This window comes from Chaetodon auriga, chromosome 18 (assembly GCF_051107435.1).
Source record: "Chaetodon auriga isolate fChaAug3 chromosome 18, fChaAug3.hap1, whole genome shotgun sequence".
Classification (NCBI taxonomy): domain Eukaryota; kingdom Metazoa; phylum Chordata; class Actinopteri; order Chaetodontiformes; family Chaetodontidae; genus Chaetodon; species Chaetodon auriga.
Genome location: NC_135091.1, coordinates 4,174,476 through 4,193,836, shown reverse-complemented (window position 1 = coordinate 4,193,836; position 19,361 = coordinate 4,174,476). Strand labels below are relative to the sequence as shown.

The 19,361-nt window shown below is 47.2% G+C and overlaps 1 protein-coding gene across 3 annotated transcripts in view; it reads right to left on the bottom strand.

Moving 5' to 3' along the window:
- arid1b (AT-rich interactive domain 1B) overlaps nt 1-19,361 on the bottom strand; it is a 40,862-nt gene that overhangs the window by 3,759 nt on the left and 17,742 nt on the right. The window contains exons 5-21 of one of the 3 annotated variants that reach the window (XM_076756942.1): nt 15,624-15,870; nt 15,172-15,255; nt 14,384-14,536; nt 13,932-14,286; nt 13,202-13,384; nt 11,620-11,783; nt 11,418-11,527; nt 8,879-9,019; nt 5,950-6,159; nt 5,225-5,444; nt 2,947-3,082; nt 2,651-2,829; nt 1,854-1,998; nt 1,442-1,555; nt 1,244-1,325; nt 320-1,082; nt 33-163 (exon numbers count right to left, since the gene is read on the bottom strand). In XM_076756942.1, coding sequence (XP_076613057.1) covers nt 33-163; nt 320-1,082; nt 1,244-1,325; nt 1,442-1,555; nt 1,854-1,998; nt 2,651-2,829; nt 2,947-3,082; nt 5,225-5,444; nt 5,950-6,159; nt 8,879-9,019; nt 11,418-11,527; nt 11,620-11,783; nt 13,202-13,384; nt 13,932-14,286; nt 14,384-14,536; nt 15,172-15,255; nt 15,624-15,870 — 3,417 coding nt within the window. The remainder of the gene's footprint in view (nt 1-32; nt 164-319; nt 1,083-1,243; nt 1,326-1,441; nt 1,556-1,853; nt 1,999-2,650; nt 2,830-2,946; nt 3,083-5,224; nt 5,445-5,949; nt 6,160-8,878; nt 9,020-11,417; nt 11,528-11,619; nt 11,784-13,201; nt 13,385-13,931; nt 14,287-14,383; nt 14,537-15,171; nt 15,256-15,623; nt 15,871-19,361) is intronic. The other 2 variants (XM_076756943.1, XM_076756944.1) reach the window with 2 other exon arrangements.

The window sequence follows — 19,361 nt, the reverse complement described above, 5'->3', positions numbered from 1 at the left end:
TATGTGTGCGTGTGCGCGCGTGTGTGTCTGACCTGTGTGAGGCTGAAGGAGCCCACTGTGCTGTCATCATACAGCAAGATGTTGATGGTATCCAAAGCCCAGGTGCTCTCTGCTAATAGGCCAGACTTCAGTGACATCATCACTCGCCATGCCTCTGGAGTTCCTGATAGGATGAGTTGAATAACATAGTGTCGTCACTGAATAAGTGAAACTATACAGACGTGCGAGTTCTGATGTGTTCTTTGTGTCTACAGCTAGTTTGTTTTATTGTCTGAGTGTGTGTGTGTGTGTGTGTGTGTGTGCGTGTGTGTTGTCTAACCGATGTCCTTGGCGGTGTGCCGACGTCTTGGCTTCAGTTTTGGCGGGGTGGCCTCCACAGAGTTGGGGGGGAAGCTGACCTCTCTGTGGATGAGGTGGAGGCTCTGACTGGGCGGGGGGCCAGGGGGGACACCGGGGTGCCCCGGCTTCTTCATAGAGGGCAGGTAGGGGGCGCTGTTGGGGGACAGAGAACCCCCCAAAGGCCGGGGGAATGAGGAGGGGCTGTGAGAGCGGGTCACATGGTTAGGAACGGTAGGTGTGGCCTGGAAGGAGGAGGGGGGCTGTCTGGAGGGCAGAGGGGGCATGGAGGGGGAGGAGGAAGAGGAGTGGGGTGGATATGGAGGCTGGCGTTGACCTGGATGACTGGGGGGCCACTGGCTGTCCTGGGGAGCCCTGCCCTCCTGGTCATCTCCCCGGCCCATGCCAGGGTAGGGGGGTCCCTGGCCCTGCCGGCTGTAGGTGTACCCCATGTCTGTCCTGGGGTGCCACATATTGGCCTGCGGCCCCTCTCCGGGGCCCCCAGACACTGCTGATGGTCCTGAGCCCATCATGCCATGTTGCGGGGGTCCCTGCCGGTCCCGGGTGTAAGGATAAGGGTACTGGCCCTGGACCGGCCGCCGCTCGGGGCCCATGTAGCCTCCGCCTCCTCCACCATAGGGGCCGAACATGTCGGGCTGCTGAGAGCCAAACTGCTGCACAGCGAATGCTTCGCCTTCATGACGCTTCGCAGGAGGATACAGACCCTCCATCGGACGCTTGTAACCCTGCAGACACACGACGGAGAATCAGAAACATGCTGCAGCTGGTCTGGATCATTCCTCATCAACATGCTTCAGGACAAGCTCACTTTACTGCTTCATGATTCAGCTCTTGCTAAGTAGTGTGTTAAATTTATTCTGCAGCATGAAGCAGAGACAGTGCTCACCTGCTGCTGAGGGTACAGGGGCTGATGGGAACTGTAGGCCATGCTGTGAGGATACTGCTGCCCGTAACCATCATGTCCATGCCTGAAGGGAGGGAGAAGAGTGTGTCCAAATGGATTTAAACACTCAAAGAAAAAACTAAATTACAAACTTGAAGAACACTTTTAAAAATGTGTTTTCTTTCCCGGCCCTCCTCTCACCTCTGGTGGGGGTATCTGCTGGGGTACATGCCAGCCTCGCTTCCAGAGGGACCCATGCTGTTCTGACCTCCAGGGGGTGCCATGCTTCCATCAGGCCCCATCACGTGGTCCGGCCTGCAGTACAGGAAATGACTCTTAGAAATGCTAAATGTGAAGATGTACTTGCCAGCACAAAAAGTTGTAGCCCAAGTCCTCATCACCTCCACCAAAGGATTCTCATATTCTATTTCTCTGTGTTCAGTAACAGCAGAACAGACCTTTTTTAATTTTAGGAATAACACGTTCACACAACAATGACTTAAAAATGCACGCTGAGGTCGGGATGCACAATTATGCTCCAAGCAAATTTTAAATGCTGCAAACGAAACTCCAAACCACAGAGAGCCCTCAAGCTGCCTGACCAGTATCCGACCTGCGCTCGTAGCCGGGGCCGTAGGGGTACTGCGGTCTGGGGCCCATCCCTGTCATTGGCCCAGAGGGCGGCCCACGGGGGTACATGTCCTGCATGGCACCGCTGGGCATCTGACCAGGACCAAAGGCCTCGCCAGGCCCCGGACCTGAAGGAAAGAAGCCAAAGGTACATTATTTAGTTTGGTAAGAATGAAAATCAATCATAAAAACACAAATGATGCAGATTAACTTCATTATTTTATTCAGATTTATTTTATTTTCCGTGTTGTTTTTTAAAACTACTTTTAATTGCCTGGAAGGTAGAAAATCTAAAAACTGATTGAGGATTTTGGAAAATGCTGCGGGGTGATGTAATGTGTGTGCAACACCAGATAACAGAATTAAATGATAAAAAAACAGTTGAGTTTTGACCACCAGGGGGCAGCACAGCACAGTGGCTGCAACTAAAGGCCTGAATAACACACAGAGTAATGAGACTTTCCAGTCCACAGCACTGGACCGTCTCCACACTGGCCAGGGCCAGAAAGCTGCTGGTTCTCTACTGATTAACTGGTTTCCCTTTGTACTCAGTGGAAACGGGTCCTGGATCAGACAGACAGAGAACAGACCAACAGGGATCTGGGACCACTGGCAGATAGAGCCAGAAAAGATATCACTGTGTTTGACATCAGTAGGGTGAAGCTGATCTATATCAAACTTAAAGACAGTGTTAATGGTTACAGAAGTTTTAAATGTCATCATAAGCCTTAATATTCAACCCACCAACAAAGTGCTTCAACAGTGTTTTTCCCTCCTCACCTTTCCTTTGTCCTCCGTACGGGTCTTTGTTGGCTTCGTACTGCATCCTCATTGACGGATCCGTCGGGCCTCCTCCCTGCTGGTAGGGGGCGCTGCCAGGTCCCAGGCCTCGCTTGTTGTGGAAAGCTGGATCGCTGCCTTCGGAGAACGGGTCCTGGATGCTCACCCCTCCCATGTTCCTGACAGATAAACCACAGCAGAAACGATTTTGAGTGAATTTTACTCCCTCAGGATTCTCAGAATAACACCTGACTGAATCCCTCAGGTGAATTTAGGGTTTGAGCTCATCCCCTTACCGGTTTCCAGGCTGGGGGCCCACCTGGCTGTGCGGGGTGGAGGCGGGGGTCGGGGGCTTCAGGTCTCCGGGGGCCTCGGTCAGGGAGCTGCTGCTGGACTGAGGTGTGTTGGGGCCCTGCAGGGAGCCCGAGTTGGCTGCAGAGATACAGACCAGACAGAAAACCTGCTGAGAACGAGGGTTACATGTTGTCATGTGACTTTGCACAGCAGTTACTCAGACATGCCTAAAAAAAGAGGTGGACCGAGAGAAACTGAGGACCACAAATATCACTGGGAGTCATAATAACAATAAAGCCTTTTTGGACCAGACTGGTTATTTCAGTACTTGTGGACTTTTTGGGAGCCAACAGCTTCCTGGAGACCAGCAGGGATCATAACTGTGAGGTTACTCTGCAGAGAAGTTGGAGGATCCAAACTGACAGATGGCTCATCTTTACTTGTGTCTTAGCCTTTGTTCAGACTGCAGGCCAATGAGATTTCATTCTCAAATCAGATCTTTAAGACAGACAGTCCCCACGGTTTTTTACAAGTGGGCAGGTCAGACTTCACCAACCTATCTGCATGGCTTGGTGCGGTCACGATGTAGGCGTGGAGGCATGACAAACATGAAGCGACGTCCATTTCTACTGAGGGCAGCCGATCACCGCCGGATCAGACGTCAGCGGTCGAGACTTTTGATTGGCTCTGCACACGTGTGCACTCTGCTAATGTTAATGAAGGCTCAGCTATCGGTGCCGGAGCAGCAGTGTTTTCCCTTTGCAGCCTTTTACCTGTTTAACAAACACCTGCTCATGAATAACAACCTACATTCTGTGTTTACACTGTCCTGCTCAGAGGCACAGGAAGCGTTTCTGCAGGCAGAATGCATTTTTATTATTTTATTATTTATTATTTTTATTATAGTGCTTACTGATATTCTGATTATGCAACCTTTGCAACATTGGAAATAATTTATAAGGATAAATATTTCAAAGAAAATTAAAATGATATGAAATCATATCAAACCTGACGCTCAGGGATTATCAGCCTCGCTCGACTGAACGAAAATGACGATAAATGATGTAAAAAGTGTTTCTTGCTGAAACACAGACTGTCCTACTTTCTCTGACTTTAACTGTATCCACAATAAAAGTGGCGGGAAATAACAGAGGAATCTTTGTAATAACTGAAGAAAGGTGTTCAGACCTACAATTAACACAGATTTGTAACAAGATAGTGGATCAGAAAAATAAGATGTGAAACTTGGGGCTGATGCACTTGAGTTTAACCTGTTATCTGTGTTCACTGTGGTGTCAGCAATGTTGTGATCGATCTTATCAGTGTGATCGGCTGCAGCTCAAATCAGCCTAGTGCTTATTATTAATAACGCATTGTTTCCCTTATATTTTCTTTCCTGATCAGCTGAATCTGGGGAATCAGTCCCACCACAGAGCGTCGGGATGGAGGAAGAAGTGGGTAAATCAGCTTCAGCTAAGGCTGTCTGACCAGGTAGCTGAAGCTAGCCAAAGTAAAGTTTGTGCAGTTTACTTAGTTTACGTGCTTCAATGTTATAAAACAATCATTTTCAAAGTAAACTTAGATGTCAAACTCTGATCTAAACTCACTTTTGACCAGATATGTAGTCGCTGGGGGTTTAGTTTGTATGAACACATTTAATCAACTCTGAAGTGTGAGAGTGAGCGAGCGAGGGAGAGAGAGAGAGAGGAAGAGAGGCATCGTGGGAAATTGGGTCAGATTGAGGTCACTGATGTTTACATTCACACTCACCTCCCCCGCCTGACAACTCACTCTGCTTCTCTGTTACATAATCAGATGAGAGTTTGTGTGTGTGTGTGTGTGTGTGTGTGTGTGTGTGTGTGTGTGTGTGGCATCATTTAAGCTCTTTTCCCACAGAGAACCCGTAACATTGCTGGCTTCCTCTTTCTGTAAAGTGACGCCTTGTTATTCAGGCGTCTCTGATGGAAATGTGGGACATGATGAGACGTTTACACAAAGAGTCACAACGCTTGATGACATCTGTCAGCCGGTCCGCAGAGGAATCACGTCTCCTGGTTGTAAACTTTCACTTGTACGGTCCACCGTCATACACTGTTTGTTTGTAATCCTCGTGGGTTCACTATAAAACACTTGTTTTTTGTGCTTGTAGGGACAAACCAGCAAGAACACCCAACCAAACCTCACAGCTTCCTTAAGGTTTAGTTTAGCAGAAGTCTCAGGTTACAGGTTATTAAGTACTTGCGGTTGTGAAGTTCTAACAGAAAACAGGTGATTCCTCACCTGGGGAGGGTGGCTGGATCTTGGCCTGGAGTGACAGAGGCTTCTTGGTGTCTCCAGCGGGTCCCAGGGCCTCAGGCGGAGGCTCCTCTCCTCGCTCCACCTTACACTCGTAGGCGAACAGGTACTGGATGTACTGCTTCTTCAGAGAACTGGCCGAGCTGCTGGACGTCCCCACGTTTAACTGGGATGACAACTCCCTCCACTTCTTATTCTTATTCACCTGAGGAGGAGGAGGAGGAGGAGGAAGAGAACACATTTATGAACTCAATTCATCGTCAATCCCACCGAAAATCAAACAAGCAGCAGCAACGAGACAAACCATGAAAACAAAGACATTTATAACTAGAAGGACACTTGCAGACCAAAATAGTTTCCCATGTCTTGTTACTAAAATGAGTCATTTCAGCCACACACATTTATTGATTCACGATCAACAGAAAATTCAGCGCTCACGTCATTTTTTTCCAAGCAAAAATGCCAAACAGTATCTGGCTGCAGTTTGTACAAAGTCTCAGATTGTCTGTTTTTCTCTGTCTTAAAGCCAACACTGAAGATGAGGTGAGTCATTCTGGATTGTTCACATCACCGTCTCTCCTTCCTCACAATGCCATTACGTGTTAGCATGCCAGCTTTACCCCCCATGACACATTAATCAGTGAATATCAACAATCCTCTGGAATGACTCACCTTTAAAACTGCAGGGAAGGAAAAAATGGATTTCTCACCATGGCCAGGCCTCCGATCTCTCGGACAGCCAGGTAGAGTCTGCAGAGGTCCAGAGGCTTCTTTCCCACGGCGGGCAGGTTCGGGACGGGCGTCCCCCTCTCCTCCATGAAGGACAGGTAGCGGTCCACCCACAACCTCCTCTCCGGCTCAGAGCCCATCTCATACAGCCGAGTGATCTTCTCGTTGGTCATGGTGGCCACGCTGGGCTTCTGCAGAGACCGAGACACGGAGACCGCGGTCAGCCTCGAGCTTACACACCGGACAAGGACGGCACAACACCACCAAAAACCACACAGGGAGGGAACGACAGGCTGATGTAGCTGCCAAAATCCACCAGAATCTACTTTAAAGCAGTCCTGTTCATCCATTTTTCAAATGAAGTGCACAAAGCAATCTACAAGGCAACACCACAGGAGATAAAGCATGCTTTTCTTCTGTAATTTGGGAGAACTGGTCCTTATGTTTAATATAATATCTTCAAAGTGTGACTTGCATTTTTTCATCCATCCAGGTGGAAGAGTGTGGTGACGCTGATCAGGTTCAGAGGGTCAAATTATGAAACTGTCCCTTCTGATGCAAAGACAGGGCTGTTTAAAACAAACTGTCGCATTTTAAGCATTTTCTGACCATTTTAATTAATAATTTATAATTACACAGAAAGGCATCAGTCCAGTGTCATCAAAATATTTAGCAAAAAGCCGAAAAACATCCAACAAATTAACCCTGTTTCCTAAAGTTACAATATCTGCTGGAAAACGAGTAAAAACATTTTTAATGAGTGAATACTTTGCAGTCCTACACGACAGTTAAGTACGGTCACATCACAATGACACACACACAACACAACAGTACTACCCAGCCCCTCATTTCAGTCAAATCCTCCAGCACCACATCCTGTTCATCCAAACACAGAGAAACTGCAAAGTCAATGGATTCATAACACTTCTTTTAGTCTCTCCACTGCGCATCATTTTAAAAAAATGTTTTAAATACTGACCAGAGGTCGTTGATTTCAGTGCATGTGTGCTGACAACCCTTTAAAAATACAGAAACAAATTCTGAAAATGGGTTCAATTGTGGGTCTGTAAATAGCTGAGGAGGTGGGGCAGCACTGCAGCGAACCATCGGCACTGAAACGCAACCGGAGGAGCGACCTCCGTGTTCACCACAGCTGAACGACGTCAGACACACCAACGCACAGCCAGCCGTGTCAAAGATGGCCGACGACACAGTCACAGCTGACGGGATGAGACTTTCTCATTAGGACAGTTGAGTTTCAACTATTAGAGTCCATTTTGTGTTTCTCCTGTGTTTTCAACATTTAGGCCAGTTAGTTCATTCAGATGGGATTTCCCAATTTCATTTCATCATTTCTTAAAGCGCACAAAACATCTGGAATCACACCAGTTTTCTGTGACGTAATGTTTCTTATGAGTTCAACCACACAACCTTCACCTAGACAACACCCACCATCACTGTGCTTTCAATGCACTTCCATGACCACAGGGTCCTTCATTAGACCCTGGACACACCAGTAATCGCTCAAGCGAGACTTTTTTGTGCATTGTTGCCAATCCGGCCACGTTCACAGTCACCAGAGTGAAGCACTTACTCGTCATTTCTTTATAATCAAACCCATCTCTGTGGACCCGAGCTGTCGCACTGAACATGCTTTTAGTCGTTTGTTTAAAAGGGACACACTCCCTACCTGCTTCAATGCACTTATTGTAATCCCTTTGGGTTAAAAGCATCAGCCGAATGAATGCAATGCGCTCCCTCTCTCATCGATGGGGGAGTTGACATTGTACTTTGAAAGTTTTAGATCGTACTGAGGACAAATCTACAGCAAGAAGACCCCAAATCCAGCTGGGAGCTCGACGTAAAACTTGACTTTACTGCCATCTAAGATTCCTACGCACAGAGAGAGTCTCGTTAATCTTTCATGATGCTGATGACCTCTGCCCTCTCCGTCTGTCAACAGCCTGAGATGCTGCTGCCTTGTCTCCGACGGGTTTTTAAATGAAGGAAATTTGAACTTGAACTGCCTTTAAAATGAGAAAGTCTCACAGTAAACAACGAGAAAATCATATTACAAAGCAAAACACAATAAAAAAGCAGCGTTAGGACTGCAATATTTACTAGGGGTGTCACGATTTTGATTCTCGATCGATCACTGACTCTTCTACTCGTGTGCGTCGTGTCAGAGTCCAAAGAGCAGACTGTGTGGAAACAGAACAGGAAAATCCTCCTGCTTCCCTGAAGGCAGCATGTTGCCTTCCCCGTTAAATTAAGTTGTTGGAAAAACTACAGTTTGTAGGCTACGCTGCACATGCTGCCACACACAATGTGAGGAAACTACCAATCAAGTTCTGCCATCTAGTGACGCTTCTTTTTCCTTCTACGTTGACCAGTTTCCTTGAAATAAGCTGCTGTTATTGTATCATATATCATAAACATCATATCATGTAGTTTATATTTGTATCTTACGTAAATAAAACTGAATCATGGATTTTGGAGAATCGTGACACCCCTAAAATTTACAAAAAATAATAATAAAGATGCAAGCACAATGCTGCTTTGTCCAATGAAAACCTTGCATCTCCAAAGAGTCACGTTTTGTAATACTTGAAAAACAGAGGAAACACCTGTGTGGTTTTACCATCACCTGATGGATTATAACAGGGCAGGAGAGCAAAATAACCAAAACCCATCAACTGATCCAAGAGTGAGACTAAAAGCGACAGAATCTGGAGTTACGAGGTTTTCACACGTCAGCAGCAGGAAGCAGGGCATCATGGTGATGAAAGCGCATGGTCATAGTCAAAAATCATCCAAAAAAAAAGTTGCATGATCTGACATTTACACACAGCAGAACCCGCAAAAATACAAAAAACAGACAAAAAAAAATGTGCTTTTGTTTGCACTTACAGGGCTTGTTGACGTCTTGGGCCAGGCGGGGCTGCTAATGCTATCACTGTCCTCCCCGTGACAGGAGGACAGACTAGCTGAGCTGGGGGACATGGGGGAGGGGGTGGGGGGCTTGGACACACACTGAGAGCTGTAGCTGTCCTGTGATACAAAACACACAAATCATTCACACATACACACACACACACACACACACACACACACATACACATACACACATACACAAACACACACAACAGAGCCACGTGGTCAGGGTACGTCAGCACGGCAGAACAGAAATGTCTAAATCAAAATAAGAGTTTTGTTTTTAATGTTTCGGAGGGAGCGCGCGCACACGACTCGACATTCACAGAGCCAACAAGCAGAAGTACAAGAGGAAATCCTTGCTTCAGACATTAGCGTTAGCATTTAGCAGCCGGCAGCAAATGGACAGTCTGGTTAAATCGCACAGCAGACAAGTAGCAAACACCAGCGAGCAGGTTATGAGCTGTCTTTTCTGTGGTTAAAACCTGGTTAATAACCGTCTGAAGACCAAACATTTAGTAACAGATTACTGTTTTAACTTCCAAGAAAGATTCACCTGTCATTGCACGTCTGAAGGTGTGGATAAAACCTGGCAACTCAAGACTTTTCCACAAAGAGCACTGATGTTCACTAATGGCCTTACGACCAGCATGTGTGACAAGCTTTTTCCGTAAATGCTAACTTTCTTTATTATTGTTCAATTCTAATCTTTTAAAATATACACATTTAATAAAACCCTGTAAGAGCAAAATCAGTTTTAAAGGAGAGGATTTAGTGGCCAAATATCAAAAACAACACAGGCAGGTTTCACCTCTGCTTCAAACGGCACGGATCCCCGCCTCAGTCTACGCACCAGGTTATTGTTATTCTGAGTTATTCTGTTATCTAGTTATCTGGGAAAATAGTGGAATTTTAACAGCCAACTGAGCTTCTAGACTTTAAAGTTTCCACCATCTTCACGCTTTCCTGTTGTCTCACATCTATTCTGAAGTCTCTCTGACAGAAAAAAAAGAAAAAAAAAAACACCTAACCAGCGGAGCATCAAAATATGAGCAAGCTGCTTCAGCACAAAACAAAAAGCAGCAGAAATTAGCAGCAACAGTCTCTCCGGAGCTCCGGAGAAACACCACGACTCGTTGTTGTAGCTCCTCGACAAACTGCAGACACAAAGCAGCCACTTCTCATCAAGTGAACCGGAGTCAAAGCGGAGACAAAGACAAGTCGTCTCACATAACCCCGACCGCCAGATCTACATCCTACACAGATCTGTGATCAAGGCCGACTCTTCACTGTCGGATAATGAGGAGAGGCAAGTCAAAAGAGAGCAGCGAGGAGGAGAAGTCAGAGCTTTCAAAACGCTCCAGCTGCTGAGCGAGAGGGAACTAAACAAGTGCAGAAAAACAAGACAAAACAAGCAAGAGAAGAAGAAAAAAAGCTAAACAGAAGCTGCGTCGGAGGGAAGTCTGGCTCCCGATGGCAGGAACTGGTTATTTTGGGTGTTCTGTAACACTTCCAAAACAGTCAAACCCAGATGAAACAATGACAAGCGTAACGAACACCATGCTGCTGGAAACAAATTGATCAATACTGTCGAGCAAAATGAGGAGTGCCAACTAGGAATATAGAAAAAAAGCACCAGGGAATCACTTTCTTTGTGAAAACTCTGCTGGTTGGAAAAGGCTGCACGGAAAAGTTGACACGTCAACCTGAATTACACTTTACTTCTCCGACAGACGCCAGGGCCGCTCAAGAATGGCAAAAATGAAAATCACGATTATTCTGCTCAATATCGAGATCACGATTATTTGACATGGCTTTGGAAACGTCATGAAGTAGGCGGCGATAAAGTCTACATCCACGATTCATCAAATACCGCAGACGGACACTCTGAGCAGCTTATTTTCCTTTGGCGGAAGTAACTGAAAACAAACGAATGCGGCTAATTATTTATTTACTTGTAGGTATTCACACGGCCTCGCAGTGCTAACTACATGTAAACTACCAGTGGTCCTCCATTGTTGTCATTTCAGATGGGTGCTCATAACTCAAAGCAACAACGAGCAAGGAACCGAGGTGATGACGTCATCGTGTCCAAACACTCTGCTCTACGTGTGCATGTAGGCTTTCGTGACCTAAAATGCTGTTTGCATGGGAACAAGAGACCCACACGCAGCGTTTCTCAAACTCTCTGCACACATGAGGTCATGGCCTCATTTCTAGGAAGGTTTTGGGACAGCTTCCTCCGCCTGCTCTCCCAACAGAAGTCCACTGTGTAACGCTCCAAGCCTGAATCATTTTTTTTCCACGCTGCGTCTTTGCATGAAAGGTTCAACACAAATACTTAATACGACCATTCAAAACCTGCATCAGTGCTATTAAGATGCATTCCCGACTTTGGCTCAGCACGCATGCATCTGTTAGAGCATGCTTGGAGAGCATAACAGCAACGTGGGAGCTGGTGTGACTGGCAGAGCAAACAGCCACTATGATTGGTTGAGGAAGCCAAAGGACGCACCTTGGGTTTGGGTGGTTCGGTGGCAGGGGAGATGCCCTCTTTGCTGAGCTCAACCCTCTGCTTAGCATCTGGATGAGCCCCCATCCCCTCGACTGGCATCATCATGGGGCCTGAAAGATTTTAATTATGAGATCACTTCCAAAAGATCAAGCATTCAGAAAAAAACTCCTGATCCTAACAGCACTGGGGTCCGTGAGCCTACCTGAGGACGGGGCGCTGTAGGGCGGTCCCTGCGGGGTCATCCTCCCAGAGTTACTGGCTGATTGCTGGCTATAGGGACCTCCAGGACCTCCAGGACCTCCAGGACCTCCAGGGCCACCAGGGCCCATTCCTCCCATTGGTGCCATGCCCAGGTAGCTGCTCTGCCTGGATACCACAGAAGAAGAAAAAGGTTTTTCATTATCATGACCAGATGTGATCGAGCTGGTGAGATAGCAGCTTGCATGCAGGAGGTCACGCTGAGGCAGAGGAGGAGGAATAAGGTGTCTGTCTCCAGGACTCGTGCAGTTATTGGAGACAAAAACTGAGAACAGAGAAAAAGACAGATGTAGAGAAAGAACTGAAGGATTTCTCATGATCTGTTCTGATCTTCTCCAGCTGGCAGGTTAGATCAGCCGGTCGCACCTCTCAAGCATGCGGTCTCACGTCCCCTTGCTTATCATTTGCTTTACTTGCGTTTTATGATTTCGTCACAGAATTTACACGTGTTCAATAGGATGAAAGGTGTCGTTTGATGGATAAATGGCTAAAAAGCTACGTGGCTGCAATTCTGCAACTGGGTGTCTGCAAACACAGATGTACTAACTCATGTTAGTCAGTGCATACGGTCTTATGAGAGATGTAAATTTTGTCATCTACAAACATCCACAAGGGTCTGCGCAGACCGTCCATGTGCAACCCGAATTTTAAAAGCCCCTCACGGTTTCTTGGTTTGATCGATGTGAGCAACCGTAAACGATGCAAAACATGCATTCTGAGTGTGTGTTATCTTGCTTCCTATGCAGCAAACCACTTCTGGTCCTCCATCTGCAGTTCGCACCACAACAAAAGAGCGACGTCATCTGCAAACAACCTATTGTGCACTTGTTTATCTCTTTGGCGGGTGAACCAGTCGGACCTGCAGGGTGAAATCACTCCACCGTCCTGTTACTCAGCGTGCAACATTTCATCTTTAGCTAAGAGTTGTTTAAAGTTTCAACTGACTGAGCACACATTAAGCTTAAGCAGCTGTGGATATTAAACCAGTTTGTCTTATTTCCTGGTGAAGACGCAGCAGGAGCAGCACCTCTGAAGCCATGCAGGAGCCGCCAGAGGGCAGAAAGCGGTCTGGTTAGTAAAACACCCTGTAACCTCTCTGAGTGCAGCAGAGCCCGACACATACATACATACAGCTTTATCAAGCGCCTGGCTGGTACTGTTTCCACCTTCTGAGTCTATGTGTGTGTGTCATCATGGCACCACATAAGCAGTTTTGAGTATCTGAGGTGTTTTTATCTCTCTAGTTCTTTTATTGACATTCTCCTTTTCACTTCACAAGTAACAGCCATGTGGCAGCTTGCGGATGGGGGTGTGACAGTGTGTATATACATTTTGTTAGCTTTCACCACTTCAGTGAAAAAGAGCACTGCAGCTGTGTCCTCAAGTCAAATTCTGCAAAGGGATTTTGGATGACACACCACATAATAGCGATGCTAATCCAACGAGGAAACACTTTAGGAAAAAAAAAAAAGGCTTTCCTGAAATGTCATGTTTCTGTATCTGTCAGGCTCTGGTACCGAACCTACCCATAATGCTCAGGGGGGGTCTGCACGGTGGGTTGGGCCTGAGCATAGGTTCCCTGCTGGGAGTGGTGAGGAGGGTGAGGAGGAGGAGGAGGAGGATGAGAGGGGTGAAGGGTAGGAGAGAGGGCAGGTCGAACCCCGGGCCAGGACTGGTTGTGGTAGGCTGGGGAACGAGCGAAGGGAGGCCTGGAAGGATGGAGGGATGAGGGAGAAGCAACAGAAACTTTGATTTGGTCCAAACTGTCGACTTTCTGCAGCTTCAAACAATAAAAAATATCAGCACTTCAAAACTGTTAAATGCAAAATTCAGCAACTAACTGATGAGAGGATTTCTGCCTTTCATTCTTTGGGACGGGCTCAGGATCCACTTTGGATCCAAGGCTAAAGGATTTCTTACTGAACGTCTGATCTCTTCGCGTTTTTTGTTCGCAAAGATCAATGAACAAAACATACGTAGATGTCTGGCTGCTGCTAACGTCGTTGCTGCTGTTTGAAATGAAATGGATGTTTCATATAATGTGAATCCTGATGATTTGGAAAATGGTTACTAATAATGGAGAAAACAGGCTGAGTGGAAACTGAATGTTATGGTTGACAGTTTTTCTTGACATGTTATTAATATTTCACTTATTCTGTGTTTTTTTCCAAACATCTAAACTTTCCTGGAAGTCCTGGAATTGGTTTTGATTTTCAAGGCTTTCCCAGACTCCACGCTGCCTCTGTTCAGACTCACCTGCCCTGGGCGGCTGTGGCAGAGGTCGCGGAGGATGAGGAGCCGACACTTGGTCCGATGTTGGGGCCAACCTCAGGCGGCTTGCGGTTGGCGTTGGGTCCCGGAGGCCCCATGCCCTGCCCGGCGGGCTGTGGCATGCCGGGGGAGGTTGGGGCCATGACGCTTCCTCCAGTGGGGTAAGGGCGACCTCCGGGGCCAGGTCCGGGGCCGCGACCTGCTGGGGTGGATGGGCCCTGACCGTGCATGGGACTGCTGGCGTTCAACCCCAGACTGTTGGCTAAGCTGGGACTGGGGCCAGGACCACTGTAGTTGGCACTGGGGGCACCACCATAGTGGGGGGGCCGAGGGTAGTTACCTAGACGGGGCGAAGAAGGAAAATTTGCAAAAACTGTTTTAAAGTTTCACTTTTGTTACTTTTAGAAAGCGCTTTCCTTTGAGGTTTCAGTGTGTACCTGGGGGTCCGTACTGGCCATATGAGCCGCCCTGCTGGTAGGAGCCGTGGTGCATGGGTCCCCCCGATGCTGAGTGAGGGGACATGGGTGGTGCTGACTGGTGGGGGCCAAACTGAGGCCCTTGAGTGCTACGCTGCATGGAGGGAGGGAAACCTGAGAAAACAAACAACACAAGAAAGGAGAAGGTAAGAAACAGACCAGGAGCAGAGATGAAATGAGGAAGTCTGCGTTTAGCCTAGCTTAGCACAAAGACTGGAAGCAGGGGGAAACTGCTAGCCTAGCTCCATCCAAAGAGAAGATATCCACCTACAAACACCTCCAAAGCTGGCCACTTAGTGCTGCTACTGCTCTTCACTTTGAGCAGTCACGCTGGGGGACACTGGTCGGTCCAGACTGATGAAGTATGTCTCAACAATTACTGGATGGACTGCCCATTTGTACATTTTGTACAGACATTCATGGTCCACAGAGGATGGACGCTACTGGCTTTGGAGACCATCTGACTTTTCCTCTAGTATCACCATGAGGTTGACATTTTTGGCTTTGAGTGAAATGCTCCTCAGAGCTGCCAGCAGGACTGAAGACTGATGAAATTCTGGGACAGACACAGAGAGACTTGTTCTGGCTGCAGCTCAGAGATTAAAAAAAAAAAACACTTCTGAGGTTGAGCTGCTCCAAATGGCCTGGAGGCTCAAAGCGACAGTGAGACGATGATGATGATGGTCAGATGTTTTCTAACTGTGAGACAATGAACAAGTAACACTGTCACACTGATGAGTCAGGTGTACCTCTGTCCTGAGTCATGGCAGACTGGGAGGGATGAGGACCAACATCTGATCCAGGACCAGAGACCTGAGGGGTCAACTGAGAGCCTGAGAGGGAGACACAGAGACCGTTAATACTACTGCAGCATTTACATGGCTTTTAACAAGCTCCAGGGAAGAGACAGGAAGTGACATGTAGGGAACAGGATGAGTGAACTCCCCCAAATTGTCATTGTTCTTGAAGGAAAGATTTTATCATTACCAGGTGCATGTGACAACCATTTGTCTTTTTGTTGAACAGTATAACTGCCAAGACATTGTGGAGATCTGCAGAGAACACTCTGCATGAGTCTTCCCTCCATGCTGCATGTATTAAAGAGACCTGATTCATCACACCGAGTCTGTAATTCTTCTGAGAATTAGCAACTCTCAACAAGCAACAAGGAGAATTTCCCTTACAGACATCATCACCCTACCTGGTCCGCTGGTGGCGGGAGACATCGGTCCGGACCGTGATTGGCTGCTGGACCCAGCGGGGGAAGGTGAGGGGGAGGGGGAGGGCCCGGTGCGAGCTGGCGGGGGGAGTCGAGGTGAGACATGGGGGGAGAAAGGAGAACGGGCCGGGGTCCCCTGGTCGCCCTGAGCGCTGCCGGAGCCCGACGCCCCTGAACTCACCGCTGCCTCGGTGCCGGTGGGCAAGTCATCAATGGAGCCGGACAAATCCTGAAACACAGACAGGCGACACAGCTGCTGCTGTCATTTGGACTTTAGTCATTTTATCAAGTTATGAATCTCAACATTTCCTGTAGAGACAGAATTCTGTTTCGGATTGAAGGAATTTCTACAAATATTGTGCTTTCATTTTTCTGTTTTTTATTCTTCCAGTGGGATTTCAGGGGAGTCTTTCAATGAAACATCCCAGCTGCAGCTCAGGACATGACGCCAACACACTTCCAAGAGGACCACTGACTGTTCCTCAGTGACGGCTCATAAATGCCTCGTTCAGCAGCTCCTCAATGAGGTGGAAACATCTCGTCTGCTCCAACTCAGCAGGGGGACAGCAACAGTCTGACCAAAACCAACAGAGCCAAGTGGAAACTGCAGATTCTGAATCCGCATCACACTGAATCCCTGAGAGCCTCGACTCGGTGGTTCAGTGTCGGGTTTGGTGCAGAAGAACATCAGCGGCTCACAGAGGAAGATAAAGAGCAGCTAACCGAGCGAGAGCCAGAGAAAATGCAATTTCAGAGCCAGCCTTTAAGTTTGCTGATGTCTTTTTTTTCTTTTTTCAGGTTTGTTAATTCAAGTTTAGGACCACAGTGTGTTGATCCAGACAGGGATCCTGTAAGGGTGAGTTACTTGAGTTGGATCCAGTCCCTGGTTGTGATCTGGTGGATCACAGCTATCACTGATTTTTGTAAATATCTGCTTATTCTGAATTTGATGCTGCAACACGTTTCAAACAAGTTCAGACAGGAGCAACTAAAGACTGGGAAAGATGTGGAACGCTCCATAAACACCTGTTTGGAACATTCCACAGGTAAACAGGTTCACTGGTAACAGGTGATAGTATCATGGTTGGATATGAAAGGGACATCCTAGAAAGGCTCAGTCATTGGAAATGACTGATTCTGGTTTTATTTATGCTTCAGTCCCAATTTTTTTGAATCAGAATAGTAAAAGAAACAGTTGTGGCCAGACATTATACTGCAGGAAGACCAGTGATTAAAATGGTGATATGATGTATTGAACATCCAGTCGCCAGAGGCAGCACGGAGCGCAGCACACTGTATTTCCCATTATACCTTTCATGAGGGGATCAATGACTAATACGTTCAAGTTCCTGGAGTCAGCCATGCAGGAACATGATACTCAGTTTGATGAACTTGGATCAGGGAGGATTCCCCCTGCCTGCAGTCTTTTTGCTAAGCTAGGCTAACCACGTCCTTACCAAACCCCAGCAGGGACAGGTCTGGACTGGGAGGTGATTTTGGCACAGTGTCCACAACTGGTTGTGAGTACGTTGGGAAAAGTGAAGACAAGCAGCTCAGTTAAGAGAAGGGAAGAGAAGGGGAGGAGAAAGAAAGAAAGAAAGAAAGAAAGAAAGAAGAGGCAAATGGAGTGAAAAGGAAAAGAGAAGCAGAGGGGACATGAAGGACAGAAAGAAGGAAGAAAGAGGCGAAGGAGGAGGACAGAAAGGGACCGACTGAGAAAAAGGGGAAAAAGGAGTTCAAAAAGAGGGAGGACAAGCAGAAGAGGAAGAAAAGAAAAAAGAAGGAAAGCACAGAGGACAAGAATGCAGAGAAAGGATAAAGGGAACAAAGGAGGTAAGGATGGGGGGGAAGGATGAAAAGAAGGTAAAAAGGAAAAAGAGGAGAAACGAATAGATGGAGAGAAAAGAGAGATGATGATGAGGGAGGAAAAGGAGGAAGAAAAGGAAAGAGGAGGAGAGTCAAAGAAGAAGAGAGAAGCACTGCGCTGAAATCTCCCATCTGCCCCTGGGCCTCAGGCCAGCCAATCACAGCACAGTAACCCATCCTCCCTCCCTCCATCCGCCCCTTGCCAACAGCTCAGCCAATCAGCTGCCGCACTGCATCACTCTCTCTCTCACACTCTAACACACACACACGCACACACGCACATACACACAAACACACACTCTCCTGGTGTGTGTTCTAATTATAAAGAGTGAAGAGTGAGGGAGAGTTTCTCTGAAGCCTCGCTCGACCTTCGTCTTCTCTTTCTTCTCCTCTTCATCAATTTTTCTCCTCTCCTTCCTTTCTTCACCTCTTCCTCACCTCTTGATGTTTATCTCCTCCCCCTCTACTCAACTTCCTCTTCTCTCCCATCTTCTTCCGACTTTCACCTCCTCCTTTGTCCCTCCTTCACTTCCTTGCCTCCTTCCACCTTTGGGCCTCCTCAGTTTCATTTCCTCTTACAACCTCAGACTTTACCTCCTCGTCTTCCTTCACTTCGTCCTACTTCTCCTCCTTGTTTCCTGCTGTCTTTTCCTCATCTCCTCCCTCCTTTATCTCCTCCTCTTCCCAATTCACTTTCTCCTCACCCCCTCAACTTCTCTCCTACTGACTTACAGCCCTTCGTCACCTCCTTGTCTTCTCTCATGTTCTCTTTTCTTCTCCTTCTCTTTTCTTACCTTATGCTTCCTCCCTGTCTTCTCTTTTTGATATCTCTCCCTGTTCCTTTTCGTCTTTCATCCTGTCCTCCTTTCCTACTCCTCCACCCCCTCCAGCCTTGTTTCTCTTCCTTCCTTCACCCTGCTTTTCCTCGCCTCCTTCTTTCTCCTCCTTCCCTCACCTCCTTTCTTTGTCCTCTTTCCCTCATGTTCTTTTCCTCGTCCACTCATTCTCCTTCTTCCTTTGTCTTTATTTCTTTTCCTCCTTTCTGTCTCCTGGTTTTCCTCACCCTTCCTTCTCCTGCTGTCCTCTCCTCATTCCATTTTTTTGGGTTTGAATTAGCTCCCAAAGCTTTCCTTCTCTTCCTCCACCTCATTCTATGCTCCTTTAATCAGCCTCTACACCTCCTTCTCTCCTCCTTTCCCTCCATCACACACTCCTCTTCTCTCCCTGTTAGTCAGCGGCTGTTGTTTTTGTAATTTAAATATTTCTCTTGGCTCGACTGTCAGCAGCTCTGGATGAGAGCTCACGAATCACTGTGTGTGTGTGTATGTGTGTGTGTGTGTGTGTGTGTGTGTGTGTGTGTGTGTGTGTGTGTGTGTTTCACGGCATCATCTACCACGCACACACAAACACTTCATGTACAGTAAAACAGTCAACCAACATGTTCAACAACTTGTCCCTCCACCTTCCCCGTCTCCTTCATCCTTCACCTCCTCCTCTAATTTTCCTTCTTTCTTCTCATATTGCAGCACCTCCTTCAGCTTTCACCTCCTTTTCTACTCATACATTCTCCTCCAACCTTGTACTCTTCCTTCACCTCCTCCAATGTTCCCCCCCTTCTCTTTCCTCCTTCTATCTCTTCCTCTTGTCCTTCAACCTTCACCTCCTTCTTCTTGTCTTGTACTTCATCGACTTCCTTCTCTTCCATCTCCTATTTCTGCCTTCATCTCCTCTCTTTTCATCTTATTTTCCTCTCCTCCCTCCCTTCTCCTCCACAGCCTCCTTCCTTCTTTCTCCTCCTTGAATCACAGCTACAGCAGAGCCAGCAAACATTGACAGAACTCACACAGAACATGG